The sequence below is a fragment of the Salmo trutta genome, chromosome 16 (genome assembly GCF_901001165.1).
Source record: "Salmo trutta chromosome 16, fSalTru1.1, whole genome shotgun sequence".
NCBI classification, from domain to species: Eukaryota; Metazoa; Chordata; class Actinopteri; order Salmoniformes; family Salmonidae; genus Salmo; species Salmo trutta.
The window spans coordinates 27781973-27805054 of record NC_042972.1 but is presented as its reverse complement, the minus strand read 5'-3'; the positions used below and the strand labels follow the sequence as shown (position 1 = coordinate 27805054).

The following is a 23082-nucleotide window of genomic DNA, read 5'->3' as shown; positions in this document are numbered from 1 at the left end:
AAACCCACAGTTTCATCAGATGTCCGGATGGCTGGTCTCAGACGATCCCACATGAGAAGAAGCCGGATGTTGAGGTTCTGGGCTGGTGTGGTTACAGGTGGTCTGCAGTTGTGAGGCCGGTTGCAGGCACTGCCAAATTCTTTAAAACGACATTGGTAGAGGAATTAACATTAAATTATCTGGCAACAGCTCTGGTGGACATTCCTGCAGTCAGCATACCAATTGCACACTCCCTCAAAACTTGACATCTGTGGCATTGTGTTGTGTGACAAAACTGCACATTTTAGAGTGGCCTTTAATTGTCCCCAGCACAAGATGAATCTGTGTAATGATCATGCTGTTTAATCAGCTTGTTGATATGCCACACCTGTCAGGTGGATGGATTATATTGGCAAATGAGAAATGCTCAGTAACAGGGATGTAAACAAATTTGTGGACAACATTTGAGAGAAAAAAGCTTTTTGTGAGTATGGCAAATGTCTAGGATCTCGAGTGGCGCGTAAGGCACTGCATCTCAGTGCTAGAGGCATCACTACAGACACCCTGGTTCGAATCCAGGCTGTATCACAACCAGCCGTGATTGGGAGTCCCATCCATAGGGCAGCGCACAATTGGCCCAGCGTTGTCCGGGTTTGGCCGGTGTAGGCTGTCAATGTAAATAAGAATGTGTTCTTAAATGACTTGCTTAGTTAAATGTAAAAAAAAAATTCAGCTCATGAAACATGGGACCAGCTCTTTAAAAAATAGTTTTTTGTTCAGAATATATGTATGCAATTACTTTTTTCATCTAAGACAGTTGTGCAAATTAGTCATGACAGTCAACAATAAAACAGGCATTGTTTCCTTTATGATGTAAACCTACTCTGATCTCATTGCAATGGCTAATGAACAACAGAGACACCAAGATTAGCGAAATACTTGAGGTCATTGTAGCCTATGACGAGAGCCATGTGCTTTCATGCATGATACTTGTGGGCTGCTAAAGTTCGGAGCTGCCACAGCAACACCACTGCTTAAACCAATCAGGGAGCAGGAAATCACCCCCATTTGTTGCCTTCAAGACCCTCTGTGTTTCTGATTCCAAGGCAGAATTTGGCAACTGATGTTGCTAGGTGACCAGTGAGGGAAAATAGAGCCATTTAGCCTCAGACAAATGACTCAGACAGCTTTTGTTTTTAAACTAATTTAATGGTTTATCTTTCAATTTCCTATTGACAATTCTGTACAGATTCAGAAAAGTTGAGTACTGAGTGAGAGTAGGCCTACTGTCCCTCTAAAATTCTAAAACAAAAGTAAATTACAATTTTAAAAACACTGATAATTCCTTAGTAACCTCTAGTACTCTAGTACAGCAAATGTATGATAAAATATTTTCCATAGCACATTCCTTCAATGTTATTGTTCATATACATTACTGAATACAGGTACTACACAGGTAAAACTGCCTAGAAATTGTAATGAAAACAAGCCACTGCTAAAAAATAACTGGCATAACCAAGTATGGTTTGAAACAACATTGTATAGTATTGCAGTATTGCTACTGCTAAAAATGGCACTGCAGTTCCAATGAAAACAAACGTAAATGTCACTTGTAACAGTTGCCCATGTAATCTCTATTGTATTTAGGCACAAAATGGCTGCCGTGTATCTCTCTGGACCTGAACCTTCTACACTCAACTATACAGGCAGTTACTTTGAAAAAGGGACAAGTAAACAGTAATGCACACACCTTAACATTACAAATGCACACACACTCACACAGACAGAAAACACTGGTCAGAGAAATGTGTCTCGAAATGTCCTCTTCTTTGTCCCGTCACAGTGCCTTGTCAACATCAGCTGGTGTCCTGTTCTGTGAGGCGGTTGACCCGAGTTTACACACCACTGGTTCATTTCAAGTCATTAAAGCACAGTTAACTCCAATTATAAAAGTTGAAATCACTTGGGGAGGTAGCTCTCGTGCTATTCATGGCCATTTCCATTCCCAGTATTGCTTTCTGAACAGCAAAAACAAGTCTGTTTTCATCAGTCAAATGATTTCTCCTACATGTAATCAAACAATCACATAATGGCACCAGAGAAAGTATACGACCTCAGAAGTCAGATGAGAATTTCTGCTCCTTCTTCTTCTTCCGACTGTGTACTCTGCTCTGTCCTAACCCCATAGCATTTCAGTTCTCTCGCTCTCTGTTTGTTTCTCTCTAGCAGAAGTGGCCTTCAGACTTTTCACATGTACCTGCCACCCCTCAGAGCAGACAACACAGGGAAAGGCCACACAGGCCCAGTCTATTGAAAGAGTGATTACAGCACACGTCAAACGGGGGGCCAAACACCAACCACTCTCAGGGAACAGCTCACAGATGGAGGAACCATTACATCGCCTTCCAGTCTGCCATTCCAAACGAGGTACAGTACAGTACACTGGAGGTGTGCTTTGATCTTCACTTGGACAGCATTCAAGGCCCTTTTCCAAGTCAATGTAAGGAACGTCCATTATTCAATAGACTCTCACATTGCCTAAAAGAGTAGTCTGTAGGGTCAACAGTACACTACATAGGGAGGAGGACTGTGGTGGAGGGACAAGAAACAAGTGGTCGTCCCCTGTTTGTCCCTCGGTGCGTCAGACCCTGTTGACAGGTGTGGTGACGGTGAGGGGTACGGTGGAGCTTGTCTCGTAGTCAAAGTCGATTATTGTGTGGTTGGTAGTGCCCAGGCTGCTGAGGGAGTTGCCTGTGCCCATCTGTCTGTCCCTAAGACTCTGCAGGTAGCTCTGAGAGAAGGAATAAAGGAGAGAGGGGAAGAAGAGAGGAGAGAGGGAATATAATCAGAATCAACCCGGGTTCTACATTTTGGAATTCAAATAGAATAGAGTGTGTATGTGTCAGAGGAGGCTGGTGGGAGGAGCTATAGGAGGACAGGCTCATTGTAATGTCTGGAATGGAATACATGGAACTGTATCAAACACATCAAACATATGGAAACAACATTTTTGACTCTGTTGCATTTATTCCATTCCAGCCATTACAATGAGCCCATCCTCCTATAGCTCCTCCCACCAGCCTCCTCTGGAGTTTGTGTGTGAGAGAGAGAGACTGACCGGTGCCAGTAGGTCTCCGGCATAGCGTTTTACAGGGGTGGGCTTGCGACGGTATGTGCCCTCCTGCCCACTGTTCTGCTGGCGCTTCTTGACATCTTTCTGTCTGATCCGCATCAACTGGACCCGTTTCTGCCTCCTGCTGATGATGACTGAAACGAGAGAGATAAGAGAGAGATATGAGCCAGAGGAGAGCCAGAGGAGAGCAAGAGGAGAGCCAGAGGAGAGCCAGAGGAGAGCCAGAGGAGTGCCAGAGGAGAGCCAGAGGTGAGCCAGAGGAGAGCCAGAGGAGAGCCAGAGGAGAGCCAGAGGAGAGCCAGAGGAGAGCCAGAGGAGAGCCAGAGGAGAGAGGTGTGTTTACTCAGTGAGTCATTTCTTAGTAATTCTACAGAGCACATGAGAGCTTTATGGGAAAATTTGACATTCTTAAATCACATGAAATGTAATATAAACAGCTGACTTGGGAGACAATCTGTTTTGTGTCAATACCAGGACAATGTTCTCTAACACCATAAAACCACTGTAGCAGTGAAGAGAACATAATATAACCCATAGTCCATATTGAGATATACAGATGCATCATACTCTACAAACAGCTTCCTCTACCTCCCATGCTTACCACAGAGATCCTATACATTACGTCTATATGGAATTCTATGATGCTTACCCTCAGTGTGTGAGAACCCCACGGCTGTCAGCTTCCACTGCACCAGCACCCCCATGAAGCTGAGTGCCGGCCAGATACCCATGATCACCCAGCTGTACCAGCAGAGCGACGGCGCCGGTGACAGCCTCAAGCACTGATACGCGTGTCTGGCCAGCGCCAGCATCTCCACAAAGTAGTCGGCGCACACCGTCATAATGGCCGCCCCGAACACAGACGTAGACAACACGGTGAAGAGCTTCTGCCACTGTAGGGTGAGCACGGCGAACAGCATACCCATGCCCAGCAGCACCCCTAGGGGCACCCAGACGGTGGTGGGTGTGTAGAACTGGTGGGTGACCAGCAGGGTGGCGAGGGCAAGTAGCAGGCCCAGTAACAGACCCGTCATGAAGAGACCCACGGAGCGCACCAGCATGGTGACCAGGCCACACAGCAGGCCGATGCCCAGGCCGATACCCGCCGAGGCCTCCACACTCAGCTGGGTGTCCAGCACCCGCTCCTTGTGGCACAGCAGGAAGATTATGACAGAGCCGAACATCAGGCCCGACAGGAACATGACCACCTTGAAGCAGCGATATCCTGGGAGAGAAGAGAGGTGAACAGGGAAAGGTGAGGGACAGAGTAGAGAGAGGGAATGGTGAGGGAGAGATGAGAGGGGAGAGGGGTAGAGAGGGAATGGTGAGAGAGAGTGGAAAGGGGTAGAGAGGGAGAGAGGAGAGGGGTTGAGAGAGGGGTGAAAAGAAAACAATACTTATTTAAAGTTGTACTTCACTTCAATAGGGGGAGATTCAAGAAATATGCAGGTGATAAGTTAGGACTTAAAGATAAAGTTAAATTGCAGAGGCTAGGGTACTCAGAATATCAACTGTAAGCAATGTAATGCCGTATAAATGACCCTACAGTTAAAACTAAAAAGAGAGGCGGTATGGAGGAGAAAGAAGCAATTGTGGTTATTAAGTTGGATTTGGTGAGAAAAATATAATGAATAAATAAAGTGTGTTTTTACTCTATTTGTTATCATTTAAGGCCAGACACCACACCCTAATATGATTATTGTTTTGCTGTAGATTGCAGGAAAATCCTGGGGAGAACCCTGCTGTATAACACATTAGAAGACATATGATACGTCTGAATACACATTCCCTATCCCCTGCTCTATTACATTGTTTGCGTCCCAAATGGCACCCTATTCTCCACATGGCTCTGTTCAAAAGTTGTGCAACATGGCCTTGGTCAAAAGTAGTGCACTATATAAGGAATGGGGTTCCATTTGGGATGCAGCCCTTGTTATTGAAGATTTATTTTATTCGTTGACGTGACGTGGTTGGGGTACGACTTGTGGCCTTGACCTTACCAATGAAGCAGTAGATGATGCCGAACAGGCAGCACATGGAGCAGATGACGGCAGGGATGAGCTCATACTTCCTCTCGATCTCCAGGCTGCAGGCGTTCACCTCGGCCAGGCCATCCCCTTCAGCCACGTCAGGGTCTGTCATCCTGGGGCTCCCTCCGACCGACCAGACCACCGGGGAAACAAGGAGGTGGTGGTGGTTGAAGGTTGGGACTGAAGGATAAGGAGTGGTGCTGTTATCTGAAGTTCATCAGAACAACTTGGGAGCCTGTAACATGAAAGATAAATATCTGAGTAGGTCATAGATCATCACAGGCCATCACAATGCGTTAACTCACAATGCAATAAAGTGGCTTACAGTATTTATTTGTCTCTGTTAAGACTTTAGGGCACAGTACTGGCAAAGAGGACTGAGAAGGCGTCTTGGCTCAACTTTAAAATCTAGGGCTAGGTTAACAAACACTGCCTTACCCACAAAATAGAGAACACAAAGTGGTGAGTTGCGAGACTCCATTGATGCTTAACATGGTGCATGTAGGACACTCTAGAACCCCCCTCCTCCTCACCCCTCCACCCCTGATTCAGACCTCTGACCCCTCACCCCCGCCAGTGTTCCCCGAGGCTTCAGTAGAAGTGTGAAATCTGCCGGCCATCTGTGACTTCTCCCTGGTGACTCTGCATATAGGCCTGCCAGACACTCCATATGCTGCTAGCCTAGCCCCCCATGATAACCCACAGTACTGTATACCACACATACACCCTGTTGCCATGACTACAGTATCATGGGAGTACATAAACATGGACAACCACATACTACAGAGACATCCTGTAGTACATTAATGAAAGAAAACTATACCAAAAGACACCAATACCGAGTATCGGAACGTCCTATAGAATATTGAATTATTGCAGTGTCTGTCTACTCTACTGTATTTTTGTAATTATGACCATTCTAATCAACATAGCAGCAGATGTCCAGTGTCGACTCAAGTCCACTCAAACACCATCATTTTCAGTGAGCATATTCAACACTGATTTCATATCAGCAGCAAACACCCACTCAAGTTTACTGGGGTCCAAGTTTTTTCGTTTTTTTTTTACAACTCTCCTAAATTGAACTTGGGGTGTCAATGTCAGGCATTTAAAATAGGCTATGTAGTAAAAAGGTCTGGGTGAAATTAAATGACTATACTAAAAGTAGGGCTACTACGGACATCGAGTGATGCTTGTGAAGCGTTAATCAGGCAGCCCCAGTTTGCCTGTTGGGGAGGATGTGTAGGGCTCATTGCTCAGGGTGGGCTGCTCTCTCTGGGGCTGCTGGCCAGCCTTCTTTATGATCTCACCCCAGTTCTGATCCGATTACAGCAAACTCACGTTTCCAGGCTCAGGAGAAAAACAGTAACAGAGCTGGGTGCCTGCTCTCCTGATCTGCTCTTTCACTTCTCAGTCCCCCCCTCCCTCCATTCTCCCAAACTTCTGCTTTTAAACTCCTCTTCCCACCCACCCCTCTCCCTCTCCCTCTCTGTCTGAGATACATTATGACCTGGACATGACTTGACATGGAAAAAATGAGGGCCCGTTGGAAAGTAGCTCTCTGGTTCCCTCTCTTTTTCCAGAGCTAGAGGAAGAGTTCTCACTTCATTCACTCAGTCCTTCACATGTCTGCCTCTCTGTCTCGGCCAGATAGTCCCCTCTGTTCTGTCTCACTTGTTTTCAAAAGGCCAAGGACAACTCAAGACAAATGATCTAGCCATCAGAGCTCTACAGTCCCACTGGTCTGCTGTGTTTGTGGCACGACTTTCCAAGTAGGTCTGAGAGGATGAAGCCAGGACAATGAATGCTTTAGAATGAGACTGAAATCTGATATACAGAAGTCATACAGTATTTAGGCTAATAATGTGCGGTGCAGTATCACCCTTATTGAAAGCATGAGGGCATTTCACCTTGAGGCTATAGTATGGACTTCTCTTTCATCATATTCAGTTATGATGACATGGATGGATTTGTGGCATTACCTCCAACCTGCCCTAGTCAAAGTTAACACACTAACAGGAACTTTTATTGAAGTTCATGCCAAAAAAATATCCTCTGATTGTGCAAGACAGAACTTTTGCAAACTATTAAATATATCTGTTTACAGTCAAAATTCTACTCAAACTTCACCATTCAGCTGGACCAAATACAGGAATAGGAGAAAGTTTGAAGAGCAAGGGAAAGCTAAGATAACTGCTCACCTCTGAAGGCATTAAAAAGTGACTGTGAGGGTGTTGTGGGTAATCCATCAAGTTGCACAACTTGTTCATCCGACCGCACACACACCAACTCTCTCCCACGTCCATGTGTCTGTCCCCACATTGTCCCTGTGTGAGTCACAATGGTGGCCAGTGTGTGTGTGAGGCCTGGAGTCCGTGCCGTTCAGGGAGAATGGTGCCATTATGGGGCGGCACAAAGGCTATAAAACCCCAGCATTAACCTCTACTGGCACACACAGCAAAGCATGCTGGGAGATAGGGCATATCACATAGAGGTGGAGGGACCCCGGGAAAGGAGGTGGTGTCTGAGTGTATGTGTGTGTGCCATGGCATTGAGCGTGTGGGTGGATGAAGGATCCCACTGGGCACACACTGGTTGAATCAACGTTGTTTCCACGTCATTTCAATGAAATTAAGTTGAACCAACGTGGAATAGACGTTGAATTCACATCTGTGCCCAGTGGGATAAAGGGGTCTAGCTGGTAGCTGTCCAGAAGGCTGATATTGTCACCCATTCTCACCAGATAAGGAGGAAGTGACGTGGCGCCATGTTTTATCTCGGAGCTCAAGGCACAGAAGTAGAAGTTGAGAAATAGTCTCTTTCGATACATTTTGATGAAGTACATCTTGAATGACCTCATTCCAATATGACATTGTGTGTGTTGTCTTGACAACAGGTAAAATAAGGTTGCTGCTAGTGCTGTATATGTAAATATAGTCACACTTATAGATGACTGAGTATGTTGGTATGAAATGACCTTGGAACAAATTGCTTTAGAATGTTGCCTAACACACTTACTTGACAAACACCATGGATGGATGGATGGAGGGAGAGAGAGAGGGAGGGGTGGGCTGGAGGGAGGGAGCTCAAGCCTCAACAGCTGAGAGACGGGCAGAGCCATGCCCAGGTTCCCCACATAGCTAATTTGGGTGGGTTTCATTAACCACTGATGGGGGTGCGGGGGTGTGAGAGAGGTCAGGGATTCCAAGGGTGCTCTGGCTTTAAGGCAGAGGGCAGCTGAGAACTAAACGTTATACAGCCCAGCTGTATGGTGGCACAGCTTGGCACAGGGGGGTATGCGAGACTGCCATTTGCCATGGTTTCCCCCTGACTGGGCATGATGCCTGTTGATCTACAGATCCGGCCCTCACCCTTATAGCTGCAGCTATAAAACTAATTCTCCATGATTCCAAATGCCAAACACCGTGCCCAATGTGTCCTGCTCGTTGGGCATGGTGGAGACTGGAGAATAGTATGGACATGATAGGACCAACCTACTCCATGGTGTCCACCTTGTGCCAACTGTGGTTGCCTATTAACCATAAGAGAAACACTCTCTCATTGGCAGGAAGCTGTGGCCAAGAGGAGAAAGTGGAGATCAGTGGCGGGGCTGTGCTGGAGGTGACTTTTCCCTCAGGGCAGGAAGCAGAGCAGGAAAGCTAGAGTTGGATTTGGAGGCTGAAGCGTCAACACCGACACTCGTATTTTCTGGTTTAATCCAACATAACAGACAAAAAAAAAAAAATTGCTGATATCATGTTGAATGCCTTGGCTATTAGAACATGATGATGACAATGGGTTCTGCTACAACTGTGGGTTATGATCTCTAAACAAGTCAAATAAAACACTCCACCCTCAGTCCACATGTTCAAAATGATCTCACAACTGGATTGTGTTTATATGAGCCTTTCATCATGGATTCAGATGCACTCACTCATGCTCTAATATGTGAGACATTATGATATCAACATTCACAGCTGAGAGAGAATGCTCTCTGGCTGGCAACTTGAACAGAACTTGTGTACAGATAAAGCCAATGTTTTATGTGGTCAAATAGGTGAAACACGCTTTCTGGATAGATTTACCAATCCTCCTGAACTTGAATAACACCTCTCACTGACCTGTCCAAACCATTACCAACCAAACCTGGTCCTTAAATACTTGTAATTAAATCAAATAGACATCATCAAATACATGTTGATATATGGTGCAATGAGACATCTTCCATTTTGTTTCTTATGAAGTAAAATTGCTGCACTTAATAGACCTTGTCGTTACTAAATAGACCTTGTCGTTACTAAATAGACGTTGTTAGTTATTGAGGAATGCTAATCAGATTAAAAGCAGTCCTGAAGAGTGTTATGTAAATGGCTGTTTTGAGCAGGGAGAGAAAAACTGAAAAACCTGCTGCATTTGGGAGCTCATTTGACTGGGAAATGAAGGGACAAGACTCGTTTGTCATCTCAGCTCAAAAACAGGGAGCAAATGAGATGCACTCCACATGATATGTGACAGTGTTTGAAAGTGGTCTACTGAGAGACAGCCTCCCTTTCATCTCTTAAAAAGCAAATAATTGACACTATGTTCTATTGAAGAAGAACATAAATACCATGGTTACAAGTCATTAAGTGCATTTCAACAGATTTATTATCATGACTAGACCACTATGGTAAAATCACAAATCTATGATAACCTTTACTCATCCATGCTGACTAACGAAGGAAATGATGAATCTGAAGATGAAACGAGGATAGAATGATCTACCAGTCATAAAGACATCCTTAATTATTTTTGTATTTTTATTTAACTAGGCAAGTCAGTTAAGAACACATTCTTATTTACAATGACGGACTACTTTTATTAAGTTGGTGATAAAGTCACAGCTCTCCACCATTCTCTCTCTCAGCCTGTCTCTGTATCATTTCTCCTCTAAATCTCTGACCAGTCCCTCTCAAACAACACTTTGTTCCTCAAGAGTGAATGAGGCGGAGGGGGGACCTGCAATGATTTTGGCACTGCCGCACCATCTCCCACTCCCCTCCCTCCATGCCTCCAGTCTTTCTTTAGCCAAGCTTGGACCGAGAGCAGAGAGCAGAGAGCTCTCGGTCCAAGTTCTGGACCAGGCTCTGGACCCTACAGTGCTCTTCAAAGAGAGGGAGGGAGGGAGGGAAGGAGGGAGGGAGGGAGGGATAATGTAGTCTGTAACCCCTTCAGAGAGCAGTAATTACAGAGTGAGAATATATAGAAAGTGATTTGAGGGGCAGTAAGTTTACGACAAAGCCTAACACTGACATGAACTCTAAGACCATACACACTGACCTTTCTAACATGTGCAGATGTGCCAAAATAACAAACCTTTAAAGTCATCATAAAAGATAATATATCACTATCAAACCCCCCAAACCATCTACCTCCCAATCGCCACGTAGGAAAAGTTATGGTCACGTTTCTCCTTTAAACTCCAATGTAGTCTATAGGCCTACATTTCTTCACTTACAGACACGCAAACAACTGTCTCTGATGGCAAGCACACATGTTTTATATTATGTCTGAATGAGTATCCAGGAAACCCACTATTTAACACATGGTTTAACATACTGTATATCCTTTTAAATATTGTAATAGTTTTATCAGTCTCAGAAAGAGATCCTATTCTCCCTCAAGCCCTTCCACTCCATGCCTGCCTTTGTGAAAGGCCCAAACAATGGAGGCCTTTCAATTCTGATTGTAGAGAGTTCCTTACAAAAAAGGAGAAAAAACAGTAAGTAGAAGAACAGAGAAACAATGAGAAGCCTTTTCGAGAGGCAGTCACGTGTATGATACACATGTAGACACACACCCCTATTTCCATGCACACTCACACAACAGACCCACAAACGTCCCACACACACACACTCATGCAAATATAACAACTCCAATCCACACATTATAATCATCCCCACCATGCACATCGACAATTCCGTGTTTGTACAAATAGGGATGCTTTTTTCTAGAGACTGGCAATGTCAATGTAGTTCAGAGAGCCAGAAATGCCACCGACCTCCTTAATAATTGCATTCAGTTGTTAAATAGCCTACAACAAAATAAATGGGCTGGATGGTAAATGTAGTCTGTGGTGGAAAAAGTAGCCAATTATCATAATTGAGTAAAAGTAAAAGGTACCTTAAAAGAAAATGACTCAAGTAAAAGTGAGTCGCATAGTAAAATACTACTTGAGTAAAAGTTTTAAAGTATTTGGTTTTAAATATACTTAAGTATTAAAAGTATAAATTATTTCAAATTCCTTATATTAAGCAAACCAGATGGCACAATGTGTTCATTTTTTTATTACGTATAGCCATGGACACACTGCAACACTCAGACATCATTTACAAATGAAGCGTTTGTGTTTAGTGAGTCCGCCAGATCAGAGGCAGTAGAGATGACCAGGGATGTTCTCTTGATAAGTGTGTGAATTGGACCATTTTCTTGTCATGCTAAGCATTCCAAATGTAACGAGTACTTTTGGGTGTCAGGGAAAATGCATGGAGTAAAAAGTACATTATTTTCTTTAGGAATGTAGTGAAGTAAAAGTTGTCAAAAATATAAATAGTAAAGTAAAGTACAGATACCCCAAAAAACCACTTATGTAGTACTTTGAAGTAATTTTACTTAAGTACTTTACACCACTGAATGTAGTGTACTTATCATTACACAGAGTTAAAGAGTGATGGGGGGTCTTTATGAGAGAAAACATTGAATGCAAGAATTAGGTCTACACATTACACGGTTTAGAACTAGCAGACTATAAGAAACAAATTGGACATATAGTGTCATTACAAAGCCAGACTAGGCTATACAGGGAGTGGAGTGTGATGGAGTCACTATGAACACAAAAACAAAGGACTGGATGCCTAGCCTCACCTACAGTGCCTTCAGAAAGTATTCACACCCCTTGTTTTCTTCCACATTTTGTTGTGTTACAGCCTGAATTTCAAATAGATTAAATTCAGAATTTGTGCCACTGATCTACACACAATAAATACCCCATGATGACAAAATTGTATTTTGTTAGAAATGAATACAAAATTAGACGCTGAAATGTCTTGACTTTGAATGATTACCCCATCTCTGAGCCCCACACATACAATTATCTGCAAGGTCTCTCAGTCGAGTAGGGAATTTCATGCACAGATTTAACCACAAAGACCAGGGACGTTTTCCAATGCCTCGCTAAGAAGGGCACCTATTGGTATATAGGTTTTTAAAAAAGCAGACACTGAATATCCCTTTGAGCATGGTGAAGTAATTAATTACGCTTTGGATGGTGTATCAATACAATACAAAGATACAGGCGTCCTTCCTAACTCAGTTGCAGGGGGGGTAAGGAAACCACTCAGGGATTTAACCATGAGACCAATGGTGATTTTAAAACAGTTACAGAGTTTAATGGCCATGGTAGGAGAAAATTGAGGATGGATCAACTACATTGTAGTTACTCCACAATACTAACATAAATTACAGAGTAAAAAGGAAGTCTGTACAGAATAAAAATATTACAAAACATGCACCCCATCTACAACAACGCACTAAAGTAAAACTACAAAAACTGTGGGAAAGAAAATGTACTTTATTTCCTGTATACAAAGCGTTATATTTGGGGCAAATCCAACACAGTTCCACTCTTCATATTTTCAAGCATGGTGGCTACATCATCTTGGGACTACGGAGTTTTTTGATAAAAAGAAACAGGATAGATCTAAGCACAGGCAAAATCCTAGAGTAAAACCTGGTTCAGTCTTCTTTCCAACAGACACTGGAGACAAACTCACCTTTCAGCAGGACAATAACCTAAAACTCAAGGCCGAATGTACACTGGAGTTGCTTACCAAGATGACATTGAATGTTCCTGAGTGGCCTAGTTACAGTTTTGACTTAAATCTACTTGATAATCTATGGCAAGACTTGAAAATGGCTGTCTAACAATGATCAACAACCAACTTGACAGAGCTTGAAGCGTTTCTGCCACTTCAAGGTCAGCTCTGTCATTTACAGCAGCGCAGAGCAGTTCTTCCATTCCACCCAACATCTGTCTGGTGCCAGGGTATAAGTGTACCTCCTTAAGGTCTCTCCCATCCTAAAATACCTCCTTCGTGTACACTTCTAGGTTTCTCTGGCATCCCCTAAGCCAGAGGAAAACTACATCACCAAATACTTTGAGTCTCTCTATGAATGGATGTTTGTGGATCTCCAAGACCCCAAAAACCCCTACTATTCCTTTTGGATGCTCAGCTCGGTCAATGAGACAGCAGAACTATTCCACACCCAAATACTTTGACTGCCCTTACTAGACTAATGCTACAGGAGAAGACTCTCTCCATCTCCCGGCCTAACCCACAACAAGCATCTCCTCTTGCCAACAGGGTTCATCATAGACTCTATTTCCAGGGTCTTTTAACTGAGGGGGCTCATTTGTGTGAGATCCTCATGTGTTCAGTGTATAAATACACTGCCAGTGCAGGACCAACACAGTACAGTACATTGGAGTATAGACTACTCCAAGGCAGTAGTAGTATGCCTAAATCAGTCCTTGGCTTGTAGAGCAATGCCTGACAACCATGGGATATGATGGAAATCAGGATAGTAACTCATTCAATCAATTTAATCCATTTTGAATTCAGGCTGTAACACAACAAAATGTGGAATAAGTCAAGGGGTATGATTACTTTCTGAAGGCACTGTGGTTTTAACAAAGTTAGCCTTGTTCTTCTGAGCTCATGTCCTATGAACTAGCTACTTGAAGGTCTGTGACACAAAGAAACTAGACAGTGAGGCGGATTGAGTAGACTATGTTGGGATTATTGAGACACAGTTCAGAATGTGACTTGGTATTATAATCAATTAAATGCATCTGGTAATAAACATTTCATGACGAATATTGTTATCGTGATAGACTGTCTTTTTCTGTGTAGACAAGGAAGTATGCTCTGTGCATTCAGTTTTACTGTAACGAATTAACATTGCAGACATAGATACAGCAATAACATTACAGGGGCCAAAGAAACTGGGATATCCAGACCAGGTCTATGAAGAGAGGTCCCTGGAAATGATCAAAAATAAAAAGATAGAGCATCTATCAATCACAGGACTTCTCCTGAAATAGCCCGATGTAGAGAACACATGAGAAAGGCTTGTCAGATCATGGAAAGTTAAACTTCAACAAACTTCCCGTTCTAAATTATCTCAAAACTGTCAGCACAGCAAAAAAGGCCCAGATTCCAAACTGCATTACAGATCAACAGGACAGGGAGCATGCCTCGGAGGCTGATGGTATACACGCCTCGGAGGCTGATCCTCATTGATGGTATACACAGCTGCCCAAGCTTTGCAACAGCAGTCTTATTTACACACGACCCATTGTTGCCCCCTCGCTCCTCCTACAGATGAAGAGACGCTAAGCTAAAGTTGAGACCTTTCAACTCTAACAGGTCACATTGTTGGCTGGACCATACGAGTCTTGGCAGGGTTGACCTCTGCTACCACAGCTGAGGGTCTCTTTTTTATTTCACATTTATTTAACCAGGTAGGCCAGTTGAGAACAAGTTAACATTTACAACTGCGACCTGGCCAAGATAAAGCAAAGCAGTGCGACACAAACAACACAGAGTTACACATGGAATAAGCAAAGGTACAGTCAATAACACAAAGAAAATCTATATACAGTGTGTACAAATGGATTAAGGAGGTAAGATCATAAATAGGCCATAGTAGCGAAGTAATTACAATTTAGCAAATTAACACTGGAGTGATAGATGTGCAAGTAGAAATACTGGTGTGCAAAAAAGAAAAAAGTAAATAAAAACAATATGGGGACGAGGTAGGTAGATTGGATGGGCTATTTACAGATGGACTGTGTACAGCTGCAGCGATCGGGAAGCTGCTCAGATAGCTGATGCCTAAAGTTAAAGTCTCCAACTTCAGCGATTTTTGCAATTTGTTCAAGTCATTGGCAGCAAAGAACTGGAAGGAAAGGCGGCCAAAGGAGGTGTTGGTTTTGGGGATGACCAGTGAGATATACCTGCTGGAGCACGTGCTACGAGTGGGTGTTGTTATGGTGACCAGTGAGCTGAGATAAGGCGGAGCTTAACCTAGCAAAGACTTATAGATGACCTGGAGCCAGTGGGTCTGGCCACGAATATGTAGCGAGGGCCAGCCGACGAGAGCATACAGGTCGCAGTGGTGGGTAGTATATGGGGCTTTGGTGACAAAACGGATGGCACTGTGATAGACTGCATCCAGTTTGCTGAGTAGTGTTGGAGGCTATTATGTAAATGACATCGCCAAAGTCGAGGATCGGTAGTATAGTCAGTTTTACGAGGGTATGTTTGGCAGCGTGAGTGAAAGATGCTTTGTTGCAAAATAGGAAGCCGATTCTAGATTTAATTTTGGATTGGAGATGTTTAATATGAGTCTGGAAGGAGAGTTTACAGTCTAGCCAGACACCTAGGTATTTGTAGTTGTCCACATATTCTAAGTCAGAACCATCCAGATTATTGATGCTAGTCGTGCGGGCGGGTGTGGGCAGCGATCGTTTGAAAAGCATGCATTTAGTTTTACTAGCGTTTAAGAGCAGTTGGAGGCCACGGAAGGAGTGTTGTATGGCATTGAAGCTCGTTTGGAGGTTTGTTAACATAGTGTCCAAAGAAGGGCCAGTTCTATACAGAAGGGTGTCATCTGCGTAGAAGTGGATCAAGGAATCACCAGCAGCAAGAGCGACATCGTTGATATATACAGAGAAAAGAGTCAGCCCGAGAATTGAACCCTGTGGCACCCCCATAGAGACTAGCATGGCAAACTGCCAGAGTTCCGGAAAACAGGCCCTCCAATTTGACACACATCTAAGAAGTAGTTGGTGAACCAGGCGAGGCAGTCATTTGATTAACCAAGGCTGTTGAGTCTGCCGATAAGAACACGGTGATTTGACAGAGTCGAAAGCCTTGGCCAGGTCGATGAAGATGGCTGCACAGTACTGTCTTTTATCGATGGCGGTTATGATATCGTTTAATAACTTGAGCGTGGCTGAGGTGCACCCATGACCAGCTCGGAAACCCGAAGTGTACAGCGGAGAAAGTACGTGGGATTCGAAATGGTCAGTGATCTGTTTGTTAACTTGGCTTTCGAAGACTTTAGAAAGGCAGGGCAGGATGAATATAGGTCCGTAACAGTTTGGGTCTAGAGTGTCACCCTCTTTGAAGAGGGGGAGGACCGCGGCAGCTTTCCAATCTTTAGGGATCTCGGACAATACGAAAGAGAGGTTGAACAGACTGGTAATAGGGGTTGCAACAATGGTGGCGGATCATTTTAGAAAGAGAGGGTCCAGATTGTCTAGCCCCTGTATGGGTCCAGGTATTGCAGCTCTTTCAGAACATCTGCTATCTGGATTTGGGTGAAGGAGAAGCTGGGGAGGCTTGGGCAAGTAGCTGCTGGGGGTGCGGAGCTGTTGGCCGGGGTTGGGGTAGCCGGGAGGAAAGCATGGCCAGCCGTAGAGAAATGCTTATTGAAATTCTCGATTATTGTGGATTTATCGGTGGTGACAGTGTTTCCTAGCCCCAGTGCAGTGGGCAGCTGGGAGGAGGTGCTCTTATTCTCCATGGACTGAACAGTGTCCCAAAACTTTTTGGAGTTAGAGCTACAGGATGCAAATTTCTGTTTGAAAAAGCTAGCCGTTGCTTTCCTAACTGACTGCGTGTATTGGTTCCTGACTTCCCTGAAAAGTTGCATATTGCGGGGACTATTCGATGCTAGTGCAGTCAGCCACAGGATGTTTTGTGCTGGTCGAGGGCAGTCAGGTCTGGAGTGAACCAAGGGCTTGTCACGTCCTGACCAGCAGAGGGAGTAGTTGTGTAGTATTTTGGTCAGGACGTGGCAGAAGAAGTCTGTGTATGTTTTTTCTAGTATGTCTGTTTCTTTGTTGGTCTGTGGCTCCCGATCAGGAACAGCTGGTTATCGTTGTTCCTGATTGGGAGTCATATATTAGGAGTGTGTTTTTCACCTGGGGTTTGTGGGTTGTTGTTTTTCGCACTGCTAGATTCTGTATAGCCTGTGAAACTGTCACCTGTCGTTCTTCGTTTTCACTTTATTCTAATTAAATATAAAGATGAGCATTCATATCCCGTCTGTGTTTTGGTCATCCATTCCCAACGACAGTTGTTACAGGGCTTTATCTGTTCTTAGTTCTACATTTTTTGAAAGGGGCATGCTTCTTTTTTTGGGGCGGCAGGGTAGCCTAGTGGTTAGAGCTAGTAACCGAAAGGTTACAAGTTCGAATCTCCGAGCTGACAAGATACAAATCTGTCGTTCTGCCCCTGAACAAGGCAGTTAACCCACTAGGCCGTCATTGAAAATAAGAATTTGTTCTTAACTGACTTGCCTAGTTAAATAAAGATTAAATAAAAAATAAAAAAATGTAAGATGGTGAGGAAATTACTTTTAAAGAACGACCAGGGATGAGGTCAATATCCTTCCAGGATACCTGGGCCAGGTCGATTAGAAAGGCCCCTCTAATAGGGGGGTGGAGTGTACAGTCAGTAAAGACAATAGAGTAGAAGACTATTCAACTCACTATGACACCACCAGTAGAAGTGTTTCCACAATAAGACCTGACGCCCATGACTATTATGGATAATATACACACTGTCATCATGGGTCAGGGCTACATTAAGGCCATACAAGGGTGTCTCACCTCTCCTTTCCACCCTGACCCTATTTCAACCCTGGCCCTTAGCAGGGTTGACAGTTGACACCATTCGGGTTGAAAATCTCATCAACCAGTTTGTCTTTGAGTCACCCTGAGTTGAAAATGGCTATTGGGATGGAGTTCCAATTTACCTCTCAGATCTACAGGTGGTGAGTGAAAGTAGACAATGAAAGGAAAGTAGTTCAGAATGATTCGTTTTCTAACCAGACAGAACTAGGCAGTTACAATACCCTGCTCCTGATTGGAGGGACGATGAGTGCTTCAGTACTAATTGAAAAACAGAATAACACAGTACACTACAGACCCTCAAGGACTAGGAGTTAAGTAACACACCCCAGCATTGACCGCCTGCTCTTTCCCCCTCATATGCCTCCCTCTCCCTTAGCAGGGAAGGGCCCCATCACGGCATTTTCCCAGGGTGGTTTAGGCAAAGCCATCTGGCCCTAGCTAGCCGACTGGCTTGGGGGGCTTGCTAGGAGGGTGTAGGAGGGGGAAGAGCATTGAGGGGGTGTAACTAGAGATCACTCCTTTGCCACAGAGGGACACAAGCTATCATTACTACTACCCCCCCCCCCCCCAAAAAAAAACAAGGCACACCCCCACCAGTAAACACACTGGGCCACAAGGCCAAGGTTCTTTCATGTCCTGTCTGAGACTATGGTGGAGGAAAAATGGATGAAAACAAATAGAAAAAAAGGAATATGTGAAAATAACTAAGCATGTTTACAATGGGTGTTGTTTGTATGTAGTTGTATAGCTGTCAAGGACAAAACACAGAACACTGCTTATCTGGTCAATAGGATCAAGGAGTGCACATGTCTGACTATGATAACAATCGTTAAAGATAACTATCAATGCATTTCAGGCTTTTCTCCATAAAATGGCTAATTGCCTAAGTTGTTTACATTGTTATCTTCTGTATAGTAACCCAATAGGTTCTACTATAATTATCTTGAAACAGAGCCCACACATTAATTTACTGGAGAGTGACATCAAAATGATATGATAAATTACTGAATGAATAAAACTAAAAACGTTTAGCCTATACTTACTCTATGGAATTCATTATTAAAATCATGTTTTTGCCTTCAAAACGGTGTACTAGTCACTAACACAAGTTTATGAGCATCCCACCCTGACTTTTTCAAACAGCAGCTCTTCTACAGGAATTAACGTTACATTGATTGTTCAATTTCACTGAGTGATTCAGTTGTATCTTTCTCTTGTTTGAAGGAGCCTAAAGATCATAAATAGTGTTGTCTGCGGTGCGAATATAATCCTTCATAGCTAATGATATGGCTGTAATTTACATGCTGTAAAGGTTCATCATTTATTTACACACTGTACAGAAGAACACTTACCGACTGCGTTCGGCTACGTGGATCTGTTTTCCGTGAAAACTGTCAGGCATGAACACAACGGAAAACAACAGAAAATCGAAGCAGCAGTGGAAAAACCGGTTCCAATGCACATAGGCTGTAGTCACAGTGAGCAAAAAAAGTTTTCCCTTCAATGTTTTAAGCACAAAAGTAGGTTATTGAAAATGAGTCAGCCTCGCGTTCTCGTCATCTTCAAAAACTGTCTAAAATTATAAATCGTTCTTTGCAGTCTCAACGGAGGAACTTAAGTGAGTTATTTCGGTTGATAACATGTATTTATAAGTTCCACGGCATTGTATTAAAAATCAGTTTGTCAGTTGGCTAGTTAGTCACGTCTGACAGAAGCTAGTTACAGCAAGCCAAAATGTTTGTCCTCCAACCCTTTTCTTTTACACGCCTCCTCTTTCCCTCTTTCTGGCGTAGACTGTTGTTGATACCCAAGGGGTTTTAGTTCTCTCGAGTTCTAAACTCATAAAAAAAGAGTAGGCCTATTATTTTTCTCCGTGAGAGTCCAACCTTTCTCCCTCTCCCTCTCTCTCTCTCCCTCCCTCTCTCCCTCCCTCCCTCTCTCTCTCTCCCTCCCTCTCTCTCTCCATCTCCCCTCTCCCTCCCTCTCGCTCTCTCTCTCTCTCCCCCTCCCTCTCTCTCCCTCTCTCTCTCTCTCTCTCTCCCTCCCTCTCTCTCTCTCCCTCCCTCCCTCCCTCCCTCTCTCTCTCTCTCTCTCTCCCTCCCTCTCTCTCTCTCTCTCCCTCCCTCTCTCTGTCTCCCTCCCTCTCTCCCTCCCTCTCTCTCTCTCCCTCTCTCCCTCCAACTTTCAGCCAACAGCTGAAAACGCTTGACATCATAGCCAACAGACCATCTGTTATTGTTGCCCGGTTGAATTCAAATTTGGGACTGGAAGGGCAAGGTAGGGGAACGATGTTTGGATGGGACTGAGTTGGTCTTCTATAATAATAATTATAATAATAGATTAAGTGTAATAACATAGTTAGGCCTACTGCACTGTGTGTGTGTATGAAATGTTACATTTCGTATGGTATATATTAATTTTGGATGTCCAGTACCCATTCCGTATGATATGCTACGAATTACAATTCGTATTATATGTTACGAATTTTCTAAACGTACAATGTTACACATATGAAAAACATACAATATGTTAAGAATTTGCTAAATGTATGATATGTTACAAATTCTAGCTAGGTGGCTAACATTAGCTAGCTCGCTAACTTTAGCTAGGCTAGTGGTTAGGGTTACGGTTAAGGTTAGGGTTAAGTCTAGGAGATAGGTTAAAGGGTTAAGGTTAGGGGAAGGGTTAGGCGAGGGTTAGCTAACACGCTAAGTAGTCGCAAAGTAGCTAAAAAGTAGTTGAAAAGTTGCTAATTAGCAAAAATAATGAAGTTGTCTGTGATGAGAGTCAAACACTCACCCATCCACCCAACTTTTGTTTTTGCCTTAAGTAACCATCTGTCTTATGTAACCATACCAAATGTAACATATCATACTAAATGGAGTGTCACGGATTTACGTACAGAATAATACTAAATGCTCCGTGACCAAGTTCCAAGCCAAAAAGACATTAGGAACAGGCAGGGGACCTGGTGCACCCGAATGGTGTCACCCGATGACACTTTGTATTCTTCTCTCTCAGCTCTGTACAGTCCTGGGGTTACTGTGGATTTGTAACCATCTGCCATGAAAGACAGGCAGCATGGCCAGACGTAGCCTATAGTGGGTTGATGGTGTCGGAGCAGTTGGTTAGTGTTTTGTAGACGATACACATGGCACACATATGGGTACACAAGAAGAAGTGGGATTTGATGTGTTCATGTTTACAAGGCAATCTGTTTGACTGGAGGTGCAAAGGCTTTGAACTGCCTATAAAACTACAGTTTTTCTGTAAAAAATAGTAAATCAGTCCATGAGGGAACAGAAGATAGAAAGAGAATTTATAGAAAGAGAATCAGAGAACTGTGGTAGACAATATGCCCACTTCTTGAAAATATCCTTCACAAAATGTCCTCTTGTATATCGCTACACAGTCTTATAGACACATCTTTTTTTCTTCTTTTTAAAAAAATAATATTTTACCCCTTTTTCATGGTATCCAATTGGTAGTAGTTACTGTCTTGTCTCATCGCTGCAACTCCTGTACGGACTCAGGAGAGGCAAAGGTCAAGAGCCATGCGTCCTCCGAAACACAACCCAACCAAGCCACACTGCTTCTTGACACAACGCACATCCAACCCAGAAGCCAGCCGCACCAATGTGTCAGAGGAAACACCATACACCTAGCAACCTGGTCAGCATGCACTGCACCCAGCCCACCACAGGAGTTGCTAGTGCGTGATGAGACAAGGATATCCCTGCCGGCCAAATCCTCCCTAACCCGGACAATTGTGCGTTGCCCCATGAGCCTCCCGGTCGCAGCCGGCTGCGGCAGAGCCTGGGCTCAAACCCAGAATCTCTGGTGGCACAGCTAGCACTACGATGCAGTGCCTTAGATCACTGCACCACCCAGGAGGCCCTAGACATGTCTTTTGATATTACAACTTGAAATATGTTTGTTTATTCACACACTCCCTCCCGTAAAGCGTAACATTTTAAAACAAAGTTAATTCTACCATCTAGTATGCTACTCTACAGTTTCTTTATATCCCTCATTGCAAAAACAAAAACCTGGAAATCATAACTCTTTGAGCCGTCAGTCAATTTTTAATATCTGGGTCACTATTCTTGTAACAGGACACACACACACTTGTCGTGTTTGTACAGGCCCAGACCACTGCTGTGCTTCTCCCTCTCCCATCCCGGCTCTGGGTCTGTGGGATTGGGGTCTGACCGGATGCTAGCGACAGGAAGTGGCTAACACGCTCCAGATGTGGGGACCAGGGGGACCACCCCCGCCAAACTGGGAAAGGTGGTAGACCACAGGCCCTGATTGTAAACATACTGGGATTCCTGTGAACCCATCCACTTTCTCCCTTCTCTCGTCCTTACAGAAACAGGGTCTCGTCCTTACAGAAACAGGGTCTGGGGAAATAGAGATAGGTAAGTTGACGGGTAGAACCCTGAAGAAGACAGAAATTAAGTCTACGGTACAGCAGAGTTCTTTTGCTCATTTGAGATAATAGTAGGGGTGATAGTAATGTGTGGGGGATGCATTTTATTTGTCACATGCTTCATAAACAACAGGCGTAGACTAACAATGAAATGCTTATTTACGTGCCCTTCCCAACAATAAAGAGAGAAAGAAAAGATAAATAATAGAAAAGTGAAACCTAATAAAACAAGTAATAATAAATACACAATGAGTAATGATAACTTAGCTATATACAGTTGAAGTCGGAAGATTACATACACTTCGGTTGGAGTCATTAAAACTCGTTTTTCAACCACTCCACAAATTTCTTTTTTTCTTTTGTTTACAGACAGATTATTTCACTTATAATTCACTGTATCACAATTCCAGTGGGTCAGAAGTTTATATATACTAAGTTGACTGTGCCTTTAAACAGCTTGGAAAATTCCAGAAAATGATGTTATGGCTTAAGAAGCTTCTGATAGGCTAATTGACATCATTTGAGTCAATTGAAGGTGTACCTGTGGATTAGAGGTCGACCGATTAATCGGCATGGCTGATTAATTAGAGCCGATTTCAAGTTTTCATAACAATCGGTAATCGGCATTTTTGGACGCCAATTACATTGCATTCGACGAGGAAACTGCATGGCAGGCCGACCACCTGTTACACAAGGGTAGCAAGGAGCCAAGGTAAGTTGCTAGCTAGTATTAAACTTATCTTATAAAAAACAATCAATCTTC

General features: G+C 43.7%; 1 protein-coding gene across 1 annotated transcript; it reads right to left on the bottom strand.

Moving 5' to 3' along the window:
• Nucleotides 1-1167: 1167 nt before the first annotated feature.
• Nucleotides 1168-19776, bottom strand: LOC115150465 (transmembrane protein 198). Its single transcript, XM_029693781.1, has 5 exons — nt 19240-19776; nt 5113-5377; nt 3762-4337; nt 3098-3246; nt 1168-2770 (listed from the first exon to the last, which is right to left on the bottom strand). Exons 2-5 carry the CDS (start codon nt 5252-5254, stop codon nt 2621-2623), a joined length of 1017 nt encoding a protein of 338 aa, XP_029549641.1. The 5' UTR covers nt 5255-5377; nt 19240-19776; the 3' UTR covers nt 1168-2620.
• Between the last annotated feature and the right edge of the window lie 3306 nt (nt 19777-23082).

Bases quoted from the DNA above. Each gene is read 5' to 3' on its own strand.
- LOC115150465 (XM_029693781.1), bottom strand. From the start codon at position 5,254: ATGACAGACCCTGACGTGGCTGAAGGGGATGGCCTGGCCGAGGTGAAC. The intron at 4,338-5,112 runs GTAAGGTCAAGG...CTTCTCTCCCAG, and splicing joins CATCATCTACTGCTTCATTG to GATATCGCTGCTTCAAGGTG. The intron at 2,771-3,097 runs GTCAGTCTCTCT...TCCTTCTCTCAG, and splicing joins CCGGAGACCTACTGGCACCG to AGCTACCTGCAGAGTCTTAG.